General features: G+C 42.3%; 1 protein-coding gene across 14 annotated transcripts in view; it reads left to right on the forward strand.

Annotated features, from left to right (window-relative positions):
• ACSL1 (acyl-CoA synthetase long chain family member 1) overlaps positions 1-16,063 on the forward strand; it is a 150,750-nt gene that overhangs the window by 111,234 nt on the left and 23,453 nt on the right. For 8 of the 14 annotated variants that reach the window (XM_086889075.1, XM_086889071.1, XM_086889070.1 and 5 more), the window contains one exon: positions 9,929-10,156. In XM_086889075.1, the coding sequence (XP_086745201.1) occupies positions 9,962-10,156 (195 nt within the window). In that variant the 5' untranslated portion in view covers positions 9,929-9,961. The other 6 variants (XM_086889065.1, XM_086889067.1, XM_086889066.1 and 3 more) reach the window with 6 other exon arrangements.

The following is a 16,063-nucleotide window of genomic DNA, read 5'->3' on the forward strand; positions in this document are numbered from 1 at the left end:
GTTCCTGCACTGCTGTCATGAGACACCATCTGGAATACTACATCCAGCTCTGGGGTCCCCAGCAGAAGGACATGGACCTCCTCAAGCAGGTGCAGAGGAGGGCCATGAAGATGATCAGGAGCACCTCTCTTGAGAAGACAGGCTGAAGGGCCTGGGGGTGCTTAGCCTAGAGAGGGCTCTGGAGAAACATTACAGCAGCCTTCCAGTATCTGAAGGGAGGGTATAGGGTCTGCAGGACAGCTGGAGGACTTTTTACAAGGACATTTAGTGATAGGAAAAGAGGTTATGGCTTTTAAAATGAAAGAGGGTGGGTTTAGATTAGATCTGAGCAAGAAATTCTTTGCTGTGAGACTTGTGAGGCAATAGAACAGGTTTCCTGGTGAAGCTGTGGATTCCATGTCCCTGGAAATACTCAAGGCCAGGTTGGATGAGGCTTTGAGCAACCTGGTGTAGTGAAAGGCGTCCCTGCCCATGGCACTAGACTATCATTAAGGTTTCTTCTGACCCAAACCATTCTATGATTCTGTGATAACTATCTGGGGTCCTGATAAAGCCCAAGCCACCTCAACATGCCCTTCAAATTCACAGCACGTCACAAAAGAAAAAGTTTGGCAGAGTTAAGCAACAAATTGCAACAAGGTCGTTGTCCCCTTCCAACACTTTCATACTGCAATATATGTCCTTTTAGCATATTTATACCGGACGAAGATGTCCTTTCGGAAGCCGTAAGAAAGCCCTTCCTTTGCAAGCTGTCACCTCAGACCTGTAAGGTGTTCAGGGCAGCAGTGCCAGTGCTCCCGTCAGCCCCCTGTGCATCTCTGTCATTTGTGCCCGCACACCACGAAATATCCACCGCCCTCCTGGCGGGTTTGTGCGAGTTATTGCAGGCAGGGGCAGGGACAAGGGAGGGGGGCAGGGACACGGGCAAGGGAAGGGGCAGGGACGCGAAGCAGACACGGAGGAGGCCGAGTCCCAGCGCCCGCCGTGCGAAGCGGGCTGGCGGGGGCGGGGACGGAGGAGGAGACGGAGGAGGAGGAGGCGGAGGCGGGTTCGGCACACGCACACGCCGCTCCCGCCGTGCTCGGCTTAAATAGGGCGGCGCTGGGGAGGCGCGTACAGCCGTGGTCGCTGCTGCTGCCGGGAGGTGAGCGGGGTTTGGGGCGCTGCTGCTGTCGGGGCCGTCAGGGACGCGCTGCCGAGGGAGGCGGCTGGGCCTGCGGGAGCGGCCGCCGCGGGGCTGGGGTGGGCTGCGCGGCCGCTGTCACCGCGGGGCCAGGCGGTCCCGTCCCATCCCGCCGCCGAGCCCTGTAGGCTCTCTCTGCGGGGCCGCGGGGCTTTCCTTTCCGCCCAGCAGTGGGATCGGCGTCCCCCGGAGCCGGCTCGGCTTCCCTTCACACAAAAGCCTTCAGGAAAGAGTAGCTGTCTGTCTCCGGCCTCCCCCCGGCGCTGCGGCAGCTCGGGCTGGCCGGGCATTGTTCGGCGCCGGCGCTGCCCTCCAGCCCGGCTCGGCCTGGCGCGGGGTGAGCAGCTCGCTCGGGCCGAGCAGCAGGTAGCGGGCTGGGCAGCGCCGTGCTGCCTCCTGCTCCCGAGGCTTCGCCTTCGTCTAGCCGCCGGACTTCGCCTTCGAGTGGGTTGTTCTTTCGGGCATGAATGCAGCATGTACTTGATGCAGCCTTTTCTTCTTTTAAAGCAGTTTGGAGTGTGTATGGAAATGCAGCGTGAGCCAAACTGGCCTAAAATGGAAGGTTGAATGGCTTTGACTTTGTAGGCCTCCTCTGCTACTAGGTAGGACTTGCAGTGCTACAGCATAGAGATTCAGCCTGGTTACACGACGCTTTTGTTCTAGGATGCATACATTTCTTGGTCCTGTTGAACAGGAATTGCAACACTTGAAGCCTTCAGAATTTCTAAAGGGCATGTCTGTGAGCTGTCTGGAGTATTACGGACACCCTCTTGGACTATATAATCTAAACATATGCCTCTCTTGGGTTAGCAAACGAGATATGATGGTCAGGTTCTGTGATAGGAAAGAACAGACCTCATCTGTGTGGTGTTAATAGATTTTCTGTTTTCATCCCCGTTGCCTTACAGGGAATCATGCACTCTCCTGAGCCTGATCAGGAGAGTTTATTATTGCCTTTTTGCCTTGGAACGTGCTCTCAAACTTACAAGCTGAGATTCCTCAGCTTGAGGAAGATTTGGATCAGATTTCTTGGATCAAGAAATTGAGTATAAGGAGGCATTGAGTTTACTGAAAAATACCTATCTCCTCCTCTTGAAACAATAGCAGTATTAATAATGCAAAAATTGATACATAGAGTTCCTCACGGACCCTTGCTGTTACTGTCTTTTTAAAGTTTAAGGATATGTAGCTTGCTTGTATTGGGATGGGGAAAGTGTTTGAAAGATGGCTGATGGGAAAGAGCTAAAGCTTGTCATTACAAGAAGCTGTTGTGTGTAGTGTTATCAATTCAAGGTCTTGAGCAAACAGCCTTAGCCTAGTCTGAGGACTGCATGATTACAATGAATTTATGAGGGGTAGCTTCTAAATTTGGTAAATGTTGTTTTACAACTTGGCTGACATGAGGTTGGAAGCAAGTCTTTAGTTTTTCAGAAGGAAACCCCCAAGTAGCCTTTTGCTTCAAGGACAAGGCTAGTATTGGTAGAAAAACAAAACCAGCAGTTTAAAATGGAGGGAAAGACAACTTTGAAATACTTTTGTGGGTAAGCGACTTGCCTATTTCTTGAGCAAAGTCTGTGTAGCTGGTTCTCCTGTCTCATTGCTTCACTACAAAATACTTAATGGGATTTTTGGGAGGCGGTAGAGGTGGGTTTTACCTTCCCTGTTCACTTGTTTTGTGTGTGTTGCTCTCCATTGCAGAGTAAAAGGTTCCTTTTCTCTTTATAATCCCTCCAAGAAAACAACACTTTTACTAATGTGGACAACAGAAGGTAATAATAGGTTCTTGTGTTTTATTTTTCTCGATAATGTGGTTGATGGAATTAAGTAGATTGAAGGAAATTAATGGCATGAAATTTTTCGAATGTGCAGCAGAGACGAGAGGGATGTTCTGGCCCAAGAGATGCATTGCTTGATAAATTTGGCTTCTGGTGGTCTAATGAACAGACTGCCTGGTATATCCTACTACCCTGCTATGTGAAATTATGAGTTCAGATATGTTAAATATTTCACTGTGGTAAATATAACCAGTCGTAACCTCCTAGAAATCCTCATAAGTAAGATGGGTGATGGTTTATTCGTTGGTGAATGGTTTTGTGGGGGAGTTTGCAATGCTGTGTGGCTCAGGGTAGCTCTGCTGTACAGTGCTGACCTTTACAGGCTGTAGGCTGAACCCTATCTGCGGATGTGGGGCTGGCATTTCTACAGATCCCACCTGACTCCTGAAACAAGGACACTTGATAGCATAAGGCTGCTGTTCTCTTGCTGCCTTTCACGTTGAGAGTTACTCATCTACACAGGGTAAAGTATGATTCTCCGTCCCTGGCAGGAAGTTTGGAACTGGATAATCTTTAAGGTATTTTTCAACCCAAACCATTCTATGATAGTAAAATACTTCTTTTTTGGTTAGGGTTTGACTCTTAGTGGTGTGGTAGTTTGCTCAAAACTGATTGAAAACAGCTTGCATTATTTTATAGAGATGTAGAGGAAAAATGGATTTTGCTTTTGTAGTTGAACCATTGAAATGCTATAGCAGAAGTGCATGATATCCTATTTCTAGAAGAGGATTTCTCCCTTTATTTTTTTATTACTGTTCTTGAACCCAGAACGGGCTTCTGCAGTTGGACTACAATAATAGCCTGGTACGGTTAAGTAGTTTCCTAGGAAAGCGAGAAGAAAATGCTTACTATCACTGACTCAGAGTAGATGCAGGTGTACTTTAATACTTGAGGTCAAAAGGTTGCTCTGTTTGTCATGCTGTTTTTTGGGCTGCTGGTCTTGGGAGGTCACTCAGTGAACCAGTTGGTTCTCATGGGTACTTGCTGATCTTCCAGTCTCAAGAGTGTGAAGGGTTATATTTTTTGTAACAACCTGCTGGATGTAAACACTATCTAGTGTGATGCAGTGGGGCTTAGTGTGCCTGACCCAGGTTGTCTTCTGTGACAGTTCAGGTATCAGAAGTGTGAGTGAGAAACTCCTTCTCAGAGTGTCTCAAGTAAGCAATTAAACCATGTGTTAGCTTGATATTGCATACTGGGCTTTCTGAATAGTATCCTTTTCCTGGGGGGAGTAGAATGAATAAGTTGGTAAGATCTACTCAAGCTGAGTAGATCATACCACAGGAAAGCTGTTGGGTTCTGTAGGGTGGTTTTCATCTAAATGGTGTTTGGAATGAGGACGCTAGACTGACAGAGTAGTGCCATGATGTACTTGCAAATTAGAGTTGCAGGGATGCATTTCTAATAGATAGCAGTGTAGGCTGAAAAACAAATATTTGTAGGCATCTTATCTGGCTTTTGGAGATGAGAAACTGGTAAGACTGCTTAGTGCCATGTTGTGTATGTATAGGCACGGATTGAAGGTAACTTAATCATTCTCTGAAAGGTTTTAGAGGTAGGTGTTGATTTCCCTTTATACACAGGGTTACCAAATGTTGGAGGACAGCAATTGCACAAAAGGCATTGAACAGCTTCTTGTCACGTGTTTCAACTCCTGAACTTGAATAAACTCTAGTGACCTCACCAGTGTGCACTCAAATTACTTACTGGACATCACTGAGAGGCAAGAATCCAGGTGGAATTCCACTTGATTGCAAGGGGACTGAGGCCAAGTATCCGAGGACAAGCCTGTGACTTTCCTTGATGATGTGAACAGAACCTTGACACGCCAGTTTCAGATTTAGTGTACCTTAAAGAGTGCAGCAGAAGCCTTAAATTTGATTGCAGTTTATGAAGTAAGTCACCGTGGCCTTACTGATGGGTCTGAATCCAGCTTGTAGGTTGTTCCCCTCCAGCTCTGCCTTACCCCAAATACAGGAACAGAAACTGAACCAGTAGAGGCAACCTATACCCCAATGCATGATGCCACATGGTTCTGAGCTGAGGAGGAGTTGGATGTCAGGTGTGGATATTAAGGACTTGGTGGTTCTTACTGCCTGGGGTATATTCCTTATTAGCAGTTCTCTAGTTCATTCCTCTTTACTCTAGCAGGAAGGTAAATATGTCGGTTACTGCTTTGAAAGAAAGGTTTATAGCTCTCTTGCTTGGCTGGGTGAACTAGGTTTTTTCTGGGTAAGATAATTCATTTTTTTAAGTTGGGGAAGGGCCAGGGGATGAGACAGAGTTCATGGAGGAGGAGGAAGTCATAGGTAGTGGATTAGACAGTTCAACGTATTTGTTTCATTCATACAAATCTTCTCTGGCTGAGGAGTCATGTATGACATGACAGGCTGCACCAGAGTAGGAATCTTGCTGTCCTGTTTGTTATACAGGGCTTAAACTGGGATTTCTCCTTCAGGTCTCAAATACCAAAGCTCCTTTGCTGTATCTTGAAGGTGATTGTGATTTGCTTGCTGGTTAGTTCAGCTATGTTGCAGGTGTTTGCAAGACCTCAGTCAGATTCCTCTCTGACTGTGGGACAGACAGAAAATCTTGTGAGGACTTGCATGCAGTTTTGTGCCTGGTGTGTAGTATTACAGTAGTCCACCCTCTTCCCCAGATGTGCTCTTGTGTTTCCTTCTGGGAGCTAATGGCTATCTGGTCATTGAGCCGAGAGTTGATCTAGTTGAGAATTTGCATCACAAATAATGTAGAAATATGTTTCTTGCCAGATCACCTCCCTTGTGACTGCCTGGCCAGTGTGGACAGGGTTGAGAGAGCATGTATCTAGGACAGGTTGGACTGACTCAAATTTAAGGTGATTATAAATGCACTCTGAGATTAGGATTATGTATTCTATTCTGACAAAAGGATTTCTCAGGTTAATAGCCAAAGCTATTTGTTCTGCCTGTTTTTTTATACATAATAAAGGGGCTAGAACATGATTCTGTGCTTGTTCTTTCAAAGGCTGAATGGAGAAAGGCTTAAGTAAAAAATGAGATCCATGGGAGCTGTGCAGTGTAACCTGTAAGGGTAAGAAAAAAACAGACTGCAGTGGCAGGTAGCTGTCAGGACAACTCAAAGATATGTGGGTGGCTGGTTCCCTGTTTCAGCATATCATAATGAAAACATCTTAGTGCTATATTGCTCATAATAAGAGGTGGGCAACTTGTCTTGTAGATTTCTTCTCCCTGCAAGAGGCTGTAGAAATAATACAGCCTGTTCTTTTACACCATGTGATGGACCTGCCTTTATGGCAGTGCTAGTGTGTTGTTTATCTAAATATTAGAATAGAGAGAAAGAAAGGCCATTGGTTCTTGGGGTTGTTTTCTTTGCAATACAGAAGCTGAGGCTGCTCTCCTGTTCTCTTCCGTTGCACTCGAACGATGTCTGGCTATGGATAGACAATAGGGAGACTGCTGCCCACTGTAAATAGACCATTGTACGCCGAGAGTAGGAGCAGCAAAGAACGGCAGAGCCCTGCCAACTTGGGTCGTTGCCTTGAGATACTGGCTGTGCTGTAAAGAATGAGTCTTGGGTGCGGCAGGGGGTGTGTGTGTGTGAGCAGAGAGAGCTGGCTTTGTCTGAAACTTACAGTGCTCCTTAGCCAAATTGATATGGTGAGTTCAGAGGGGTGCCTTTTTTGGGCTGCACTGGGGGAACTGTTTCTCTGGAGGTGGTCAAGACAGTTTTCTCTGAAGCAGTTTTAACTCATTACCCACACTGCTTTCCCTCTGGTCTTTTAGAAAAAAGACCAGGGTCTACTGATTACATTGAGGAAGAAGTGCTTTTGACCTCAAATGTCAATTCTGCTCTTTCCCCCCTACACGTAGCAATCTGAGTATTACAGACTGGTACTTTTCACTTGGCATCTCCTTCCTTTTGGTCTTCAGCTGTGTCTCACTTAGTTTGAGTCTGTTCCTTGTGTTCCAGATACTGCTTGCCAAGACGGAATTGCAGGACTAGAATTTGTGAAGAGAGCGTGGCTTTTTGTACTTGTTTTGAGTGAGCAAACTTAGCAGGACTGTTCCTTGAGGAGAACAACTGAAAGCCAGATGCAAGCTCCACTGTGAAGATCTTTGTATCTCAGTGTGAAGGCTCTAAACCGTTCTCCTTGGTCATGATAAAAACCCAGGATGTCTGATGTTGGAGCATAAGCCAAGTAAATACTGAGATGACTTGAAGGCTGGAAGGCATTGAAGCCTCTTTTATTGATGGGGTATATTTGGATGCATATGTTAAGAATGTGAATTTATTGTCTTGGTTACATGGCTTTGCCCTAAATGCAGAAGACAAGAGTTCATATGACTTAACAGGTAGTGTTAAAGCTTGGAATTGCTTAGTCTTGGCAGAAAACTGTGTCTCACCTTGTTTTTTATGTGGACGAGGCAGAGGGTATACTAAGATATCTCAATATAATCATAAGCAGCAGAATGTATCGTATGCCTGATAACTTGTGGTATAACTGCTCAAGAAAAGTTTTATGTTGCAGGCTTCCCTAGAAACAGCTGTTCAAGGAAATGAAAAGCAGAGGTGTGCACCTCTTCATGCAGGCTGAAATCATAGCTGATCCTTGACTATAATGGGACTGTTGTGTGAATTAAAGGATGATGTTTACTTCAGTCTTGTTACCTCTAAAGGCATCACAGCCTTTTGAATAATTCAAGTTACATTGCATTCCTAAATCATAGTGTGTGTGCAGGACACTTCATGACTAATGCAGACAGGAAAGCAGTTTTAAAAGTCAAAGGTGCTCATTGGGGAGCTTGAGGAAAGAGCTAAACTTGCTTTTAGCCATTACACACATCACAGACCCCCTTATCTAGTTTCATAACTCAGTGCCTATGATGGAGTATATGTGAAATTAACTTTTAAGTCCAGACTTTGTTGGTGTATGAGGGTTTTTTTTATTCTTACTGTTCTGCTGTGTATAGTAAAACTTGAGAAGTAGTTTTTGCACCTGCAATGTTAATGAACATGATTAGGTGCATAAAAAACAACCACATGGTGATCCTAGCTATTAAGTCAATAACTTACTCCTTTTTAAAAAATGGAAGATGATGAGCTTGTTTATATATTCAGATCATCTCAACTTTCTGTTACTACAGTCTGATGTGTTGTGGGTTTTGATTATAGTCTGCTGTATATCACTGTGCAAATAACGAAAAGGCATTTCTGTAGTGGTCCTGTCCTGCCAGTCAAGGTGATACAGCCCTGTGCCCGAAGGTTATGCCAGAAAATAAAAGTGTGGGGAAAAGAGAGCAGTGCTTGCTGGCTGGGGATTACTCCATGGGTCCAGGACTGTTCCAGAGATGGAACTTGATTCCAGTCCTGACACTGCCCCCATCCATGACCTTGCTTCAGCCTGTCCTGTTAACATTGTGAAAGCATGGGCCCTTTGAACTAATTTTATTACTATTTTGCTGTCTCTAGCAAATCTTGTCCAAATACTAGTTAGACTTTTTGTGAACTAGGCCGTGTTTCTGTTGTCTGGCTGAATAACTGATTGCAACAGTAAAGATTTCAAGGTCAGACTGTAAAGTAGAGATTTTCCTGTAGAAATATAAAATGTTAACTGAGTGGTGTTGTTCTTAAAACTTGTAATTCTGCCCATTGAGGTTTCAGAGTCTCATATGCCACCATCCTTCAGCGGTGGCTCCTTACACAGGATGCTTTAGCTGTTAGCTACCTCTTTTAACATTCTCTAGGACTTTCGTTTAATTCTGTTTTCCCTAGGAAACAGCTAGGACCTAAATGACCTAAGTAAATCCATCTCTTTGTTCTTCAAGCGAGCGGGACGGCGTCGCCAGCCGTGGCTGTGTGTGTGGCGGCCGTGCGGTGCGGGGCCCGCGGGCGCCCTTGAGCGCGGTGGGGTGAGCGCCGCGGGCCGGGCGCTGCCGGCTGCCATTGGCCCCGCGCGGGCCGGCTGCTGCCGCTCACCTCTCACCCAGTGGGCATCGGCCGGGGGCTTTGCCATGTGACACGCGTCCCGGGAGACCTTGGCTGTGCCGGAGAGCACCAGCTGAGCTGACTGCCCTACCGCTTCTTTCTGCAGCTGGTTCTTGCTGTGGAGTATCCGTGTCAGTGAGTGCTGGCAGGGAGCAGCCTCTTCCAGCTCTTCCTTCTGTGTGAACGTGACAAATCAAATGTGCTTCCTGTGCTTGATTGTATTGCTGCGTGCCGCTGCCTTGGGCCTCATTTGCCACTGCTTTAGTCTGCCTTATGACCAGAGATAAATTACTGGCATGGCGCTGGGAGAAATAGGAAACTTGCTAAGTACCGTGGAGGAGCTATGGGAGGGTATTGGCTATGAAAGCAGCTTGCTGTACTGATCTTTCTGGGCACGTCTGAAGGGAAAGTAGAAAAGAGTTTATTTTACCGGACTTGGGAAAGGAAAAATTGTGCTCCTGCTATGCTCCTATAGGACTGGGATGTTCTGTTACATGTAGGCAAGGTGACATATGTCCCTGCCCTTCATTTCCCAGACTTCCCTGCTTGATTAACTGTTTAAACAATCTTACAGTACATCTGCTCTACAAATAACTATTTTACATTTGTGAAATTCTCTCCTTTAACAAAAGGTCTTCCTTTTTTTAAAAAAATGAGTGCAGTCGCTGTTGAAAGCAATACTAAAACCCTGAATAAATTCCTTCTTCTCAGCTCTACCTGTTTTTCTAGAGTATGAACTAATAATTGCTTGTTTACTTAATTGCAGCACAGATATCTAAAGATATTGCCTGCCTAGCAGCAGAACAAGTTATTTTGATAGCGGGAAGCCAGTAAACAAAGTATACACTGGTGCCCTACAGCAACAGTGAATCAAAGTGGATTTCAGATTTTTTTGTGCAACTTTTTTTTTTCATACCGACAGATTCCAGCATTGGAACAACTGCACTGAACTGAAATGCAAGCACATGAGTTGTTTAGATACCTACGAATGCCAGAACTTGGGGATGTCCGACAGTATGTGCGCACCCTTCCGACAAATACGCTGATGGGCTTCGGTGCTTTTGCAGCTCTCACAACCTACTGGTATGCAACAAGACCAAAAGCACTAAAACCACCATGTGATTTAGCAATGCAGTCTGTGGAAGTAGAGGTAAGTGCCACTTGATGGATGCTGTAGTTCACTGAAATTTGAACCCTAAATGCAGCATTGAGAGATACCAAACACTTGATCAAATCACCCTTGATTTATAATAGGGAGTTTCTAAACCGGTAGTGTGGGGAGTATGCGTTTCTGAAATGTGTCTCGAACTCACTATTTTGGCTTTCTGAATTTGGAAACCAGCTTGAGAGCTGAGGAAATAACTATCACAGGAGAAAAAGACTCCGCCGAGACAACTGAGCTTCTGATCTCACTAGTGACAAAACTTATTCATGTTAGAATTGGCACAGTATAGTTTTCAATTCCTGGCCACGTGATGACCTATTAAATTAGTTCTTGAGGTCAGAATGAGTATGCTGGTATATACTGATTAGACTATACTCTTCTGTTATTTTTAGTGTATAATAGCTGACACATGAGACTTTATATTGTGTTACAAGCATGAAGAGGGTACTAATTGTCCTCAGATGATCTGTGGAAAGAAATATTAGTCTGCCAAGAGATCCCAGCCATAGAATAAGTTGAAATTAAACCAGCCACCTGCTAAACTCTAGATATGCTAACTTTTGTTTTACACTTTTTAGAGGCACAGTTACTTTTAGGTAGTGACTTTTTAAAAATGAAATTAAATACAGAAAGGGTCTGACTGGGAGAAACTGTTGCTTTGTGAGCAAATATAGACTACTGATAGTAAGGCTGATGTTTTTAGGAGTTGCGGTTGTATTGATTTTCCTGCTCACTACAGAGTCAAATATTTATTCTTTCAAGAGTGTTCTTTCTTCAGGATAGACAAGTTGTTTTCTCCTTTTAAAGGAAGGAGAGTTTTGGAAGGTTGTGATCTTTAAGGGAGAGACTTAGAAAATGTAGAATTGGAAAGCTGACAAGCTTCTTGCCTCATAATAGTCAGAAACTACCTCTCTCTCTCTATATATATATTTATACTTGGAACTGAAGTCTCCTTGTACACCACATTCTTCTGCATGGATAGACTGCATCTAGTTGTCATGTATCAAATGAATTAACAGGACTCTTGCGCCGAAGAGCAGATGTGACTACAAACTGGTGTAAACAAATGTGGCAGCATTTGAAATTTATAGTAGGTCAATTTCATGAATTTTTGGCACTTTTTTAATGTTTCATACTATTATTGAGATTGAAGAATAATACACTAGTTGGCTGCTCCCTTCACAGTTTATTTCCTAATCTCAGTGGAGCATACAAGTTTACTGACACATCATGTTACTGTAGCAAATAGTGATGTGCTACTAAAAGTACACAAAAGGGAAACAAAAATATGCACTTGCAATGTGATAACTGGCAAAAAACCACCTATATCCAAGCAACATGTCTAGAGTAAGGATCTAGAAGTTGGATCTCACTTCTCTTGGTGAGCTTTTCCAATTCTGACAGCAGACATGTAGACAATGGGTAGAATAGCCTTGTAAACAGGATATTTTGGTTGCTGGAATGAGGTAGCAGCGCAAGTTTTCCAGCTGTGGAGTGCCTCATTAGGTAGTGTAAATGTCAGCAGGTTTTTGGGGGACATTGCATTATAAGATGGTAAGACAGTAGCTCTTAGCTGTCCATAAATCCCATGATGAATACTTATTTGCTTGAGACTCTTGACAGCAGTCTCAGTTCACTGCCTTTGTTTCTTCAAATAGTATTACTTGTCACTGCTGGATTCTGAGATTTGAAATCATTGTTTTGGTGGTATGAGACTTCACTAAGCGACTTAATGCATCATTGATCCAATTACACTAATTGGCTCTCTGATCAGAGTAAGATAAGTGTTACAGCATTATTTTTCAGTGCCTCTTTAGAAAATGTTTTAATGGGAAGGCTAAATGGTAGTAAGACTTAAATGAAAAACACCTGGGTGTTAGCATGTTGCAGTGATGAGATCTCAGACTTAGAGGACTTTTTAAATCAGTAGGATCTGTCCAGTATTGTTTTCATTAAGGGCTGTATCTGAACTATTAATAATGTTTAAAATGGTAGTCAAATGAGAATGTATGTTTTGGATCAAGTTTCAAGTGTCTGTTGGAATTTCTGCTCTTACAACAGCGACAAGATTTTAATACAGTGCCTGGTATTCAGGTTCTCACAAAATTTTGCTTAAAATTTAACTTCATCCATTTTCTTATGTATACGTTGAGTTGTCACTTGTACAGGGGAAAAAAAATCAAATACTGCTCTGAAATTGTCTTAACTTTTTTTTTTCCTGCCTAAACAATATGATATTAAAAGGCCTGAGCAGTTGCTCAAAAAAAGACATGGCAGAAGGCAATGCCTCTTTGCTACCGTTTTACTATCTAATCTACCTGTTCATTTACAGTAAGAAATTTGAGCTAGAAATAAACTTCTACATAATTCTTACTTTTGACTTAACTTTGTTACATGCCAAGGGAATAAGTGAGGTCATTGACTGGAATAGGGTTTCTACATGTTCTCATAACGTATCTTCATAACTTCATATGGGAGAAGAAAGATCCCATTTACAGTTTTTCCAGGTCACTTCCCATCTCTTGAAGATTTTGTTTTGGTAGACCAGCACCCAGTGACCTGGGTGAACCATCCCTGGATGAACATAAAGATTGCACACATAGTTGAAAATGAGTGCAAAGAGTTACTCAAGTGGCAAAGACACATTGCACTAGACCAGGCTGCTCAGAGCCCATATCAGCCTGACCTTGAACACTTCCAGGGATGTGTCATCCACATCTGGATCTGTCTGCCTGTAGATTTCTTTCTTTCCACTGGTGACTAACAGCTGAATAACTTGGGCTGTTGATTTTGTGTGGAGGTGTATGGCAATCAAATATATTAAATCTTGCTTTAAAAACTTTTATTTGTCCCAACTTCTGCTATACAGAAAAACAGAATAGAAATAAATATTAGGATGTCAGTATTTTCTAGGAGTAAGACTGGATTTGACTGCCTTTTTTGTTCCCTTAAGAAAAGTTATTCAAATAGGGAGAGAAGTATTCAACTCATGAAAACTTTTCAAGTCTTCTGACATTCTTCTGATACATTACCAGAATTCCAGCATGCCTTGCCTTTCAAGAATCACTTGATTACATATGTGCTTATCTCCCTATGAATGATCAGTTTCAGGTGCTGTATGGTTACTTAATTTATAATTAATACTTAATATATTTTTATGCCTTAAATTATATGGGTGGTTTGAAAACTCTGGTTTATACTGCTTGCTGCTCAGAATAAGTATGTTGGTGACCTAAGCACCACTTGCTAGTATACTTTCCCTCTCAGGTAAAGAAAAATTTCTCATGTCTCTGAGGCATGTTGGAGCACACAGTGTGTTTTCACATTACTGCTAATCCTGAGAAGCCTTTGTCAACAAGAAGCAAACCCATGGCTTGAACAAAAGCAGATACTTTGTGACCTGAATAGGCCTTGATAGAGGCCTAATATGCTCTGCTGTAGAATAAATCTGTTTCCTTCAAATGCTATTTTTAACCAATGCCAAGGTTTTTCTTATTGACTAGCACTTGATATGCAGTAGGTTAATTTCCTGCAAGTCCCTGAGCTGCTTCAAGGGCTGCTTTACACAAGTAACTAGAATCTGTTCTCAAATTAATCTGATTTTATTGCCTGGCTACTTTAAGAATACCCATTAAAACTGACAACCCTTTTGATTGCTTATAATTTTACTGGACAGATCTATTAGATGCCATTCAACTAACCTGTGTGAAGTCAGCCGAACATTCCAGTTCTGGGATTCAGATACCTGGTGGTAATGTGAATTTTAAACAAGCTTGCTGCAAACAGAACTTTCCCTGATATTGCACAAACATTCTGGATAAAGTCCATTTAGATTAGGTCTTAAAATAGTAGTTCTTGTTGCTTTCACGCAAAATGTAGATGAGTTTTATTGCTTAGTAGATGACTTAGTTTTGCATTATGCTCCTGGTTTGACCTTCAATATATCTGGGAGTTATTGCTGCATCAATAACACGGAACTTACGGCCTTCACACAAGGAGCTGGGTGTTTTTCAGAAAAGCTTTTATGCTAAGACTGTTGAAAATCTAGTTAATTCTACTTCACTAGGGGAAAAAGAACAAAGTAAGCAAAACTGAAAGCTGTTTGTTTCCCCTTACCAAAAACCTGTATGAACTGCGGGGAACTTCTCAACAGTAGTCTGTTACAGAGTGTCTCTTTTTTCAGAAGGATTGTGCTATCAGTCTTGTATCTAAGCAGTGTACTGTCTGATAACTCATCTTCAAATTTGGTTTGTGCCTCAGGCCCTGAAAAAATTGCTTTTGTGGTGCTGTGTAATAGGGCATGTAAACAAAACAGTAGTAGCCCACATGAGGAGAAACAAATACTTCTTGACTCTTGCTGAGGAATGGCTTAGGCTATTGTATTTCAGCTGATGTAGGAATTATAGCACATCAGACATGCTACATGTGATACATTGCACTTGTTGATGTTGCCTGTGGCCATGGTAACAAACTACATTGTGTGATCTTTCTTAGATTAGCTCCAGAGTGGCAACATTGGGAAAATCTATAAGATGACCTTGATTATCCAAGATCAGAGAAACCAGTGAAATAAAGCAAGCAGTCTTGCTTTTCTTTCCAGGCAGAGACATGTGCTAGTGATCTGTTAATTTCCTGTAGAGTAGATTGTTGTGAGAGCAAGTACACTCTTGAATTTCTCATGTTATAAATTTTTAGAGGTAAGCCACTCATTAACTTGTTCTGGGTCATGTTCACAGTGTACGTTTCTGCTGTCAAAGGAGTGGCAAGCACTGCATTACTCATATGTTTTGCTAAAACAAGTTAGGCTTGTTTTAGTGTAAAAATATTTTTTCCTCTCTGTGCCTTTAATGTGCTAACTGATTTCTATAGACGTGGGTAATACGACATCTTCTGTACATAAACCTGTATTTATGTAGCTTATACATGGAACAGGTAATGTCTGGTCCTCCAGAATACTTTGAAAACAGAAGAAGAACCTATGACTACATATGAACAAATTTTAATTATGGATGCTAGACTAACTAAATCTGTGCCTGAATTATCAAGGGTTTGACTTTCTGAAAGAGCCAGAAATTGATTATGCTGGTAGAGAAAATCTTATGCAGTGTTTACTCAAGACCCTCTGTTTAACCAGCTGGGCTGTTCTTGATAAGAACTTGCTTGTAGGTGTCTGTCATCATAACAGGACTAATTAACAGCTGCGGCCTAATAGTAATTGCATAACTGTAGTTTGTGAAACTTGATTGCTCTCTATAAAATGAGATTATTTAATCAGTCACTTTAAAAAAGGTAGTGTTAAAATTGAACTATTAAATTATTGTACTGTCTTCTAGTTGCATCTTATCTAAATATTCAACAGCTCAAAAATGTTAATTTTCATTTTTAACATAATATTGTCTTGACTGTTTAAATAAATCAGGAGGAAACCCTTTTTTGTAAGATGTAACTTTTAATTGGATCAAAGGACTCTGTGGGACAGAATATTTTGATTATTAGAACACTTGTTTAGAGTGTTGGTGATCATGCTTAAAATCATTTAGGGTTTGAAACCACATACTGAAGTGTGTTTATGTTCTGTAATCTTAACTAGAAAAATAGATTTGTATTGAACCATTAATTTTCTGCCTAGACAGCTCTGAGACTGGATTTAGAAAGCTTGATGAAATTAATTATGGTCTATACTTCACTAATAGAGTAAAATGTTTATTAAGAAAAGGGTTTTTTTTGACAAAATGTCCTTAGTCTTTATCAGTCTCATTTGTTCTGTGTTATCATAGGTAGCTGAGGAATAAGATTTTGCCTGGCAGATTTTTGGTGATGTAGGGAGCAGTTTGACTCTTGAAACAATGTCCTGGAGACCCTTGCATAGCTCAAGTTCTCTCAACAAGAATA

The sequence above is a fragment of the Cyanistes caeruleus genome, chromosome 5, assembly GCF_971803275.1.
Source record: "Cyanistes caeruleus chromosome 5, bCyaCae1.hap1.1, whole genome shotgun sequence".
NCBI classification, from domain to species: Eukaryota; Metazoa; Chordata; class Aves; order Passeriformes; family Paridae; genus Cyanistes; species Cyanistes caeruleus.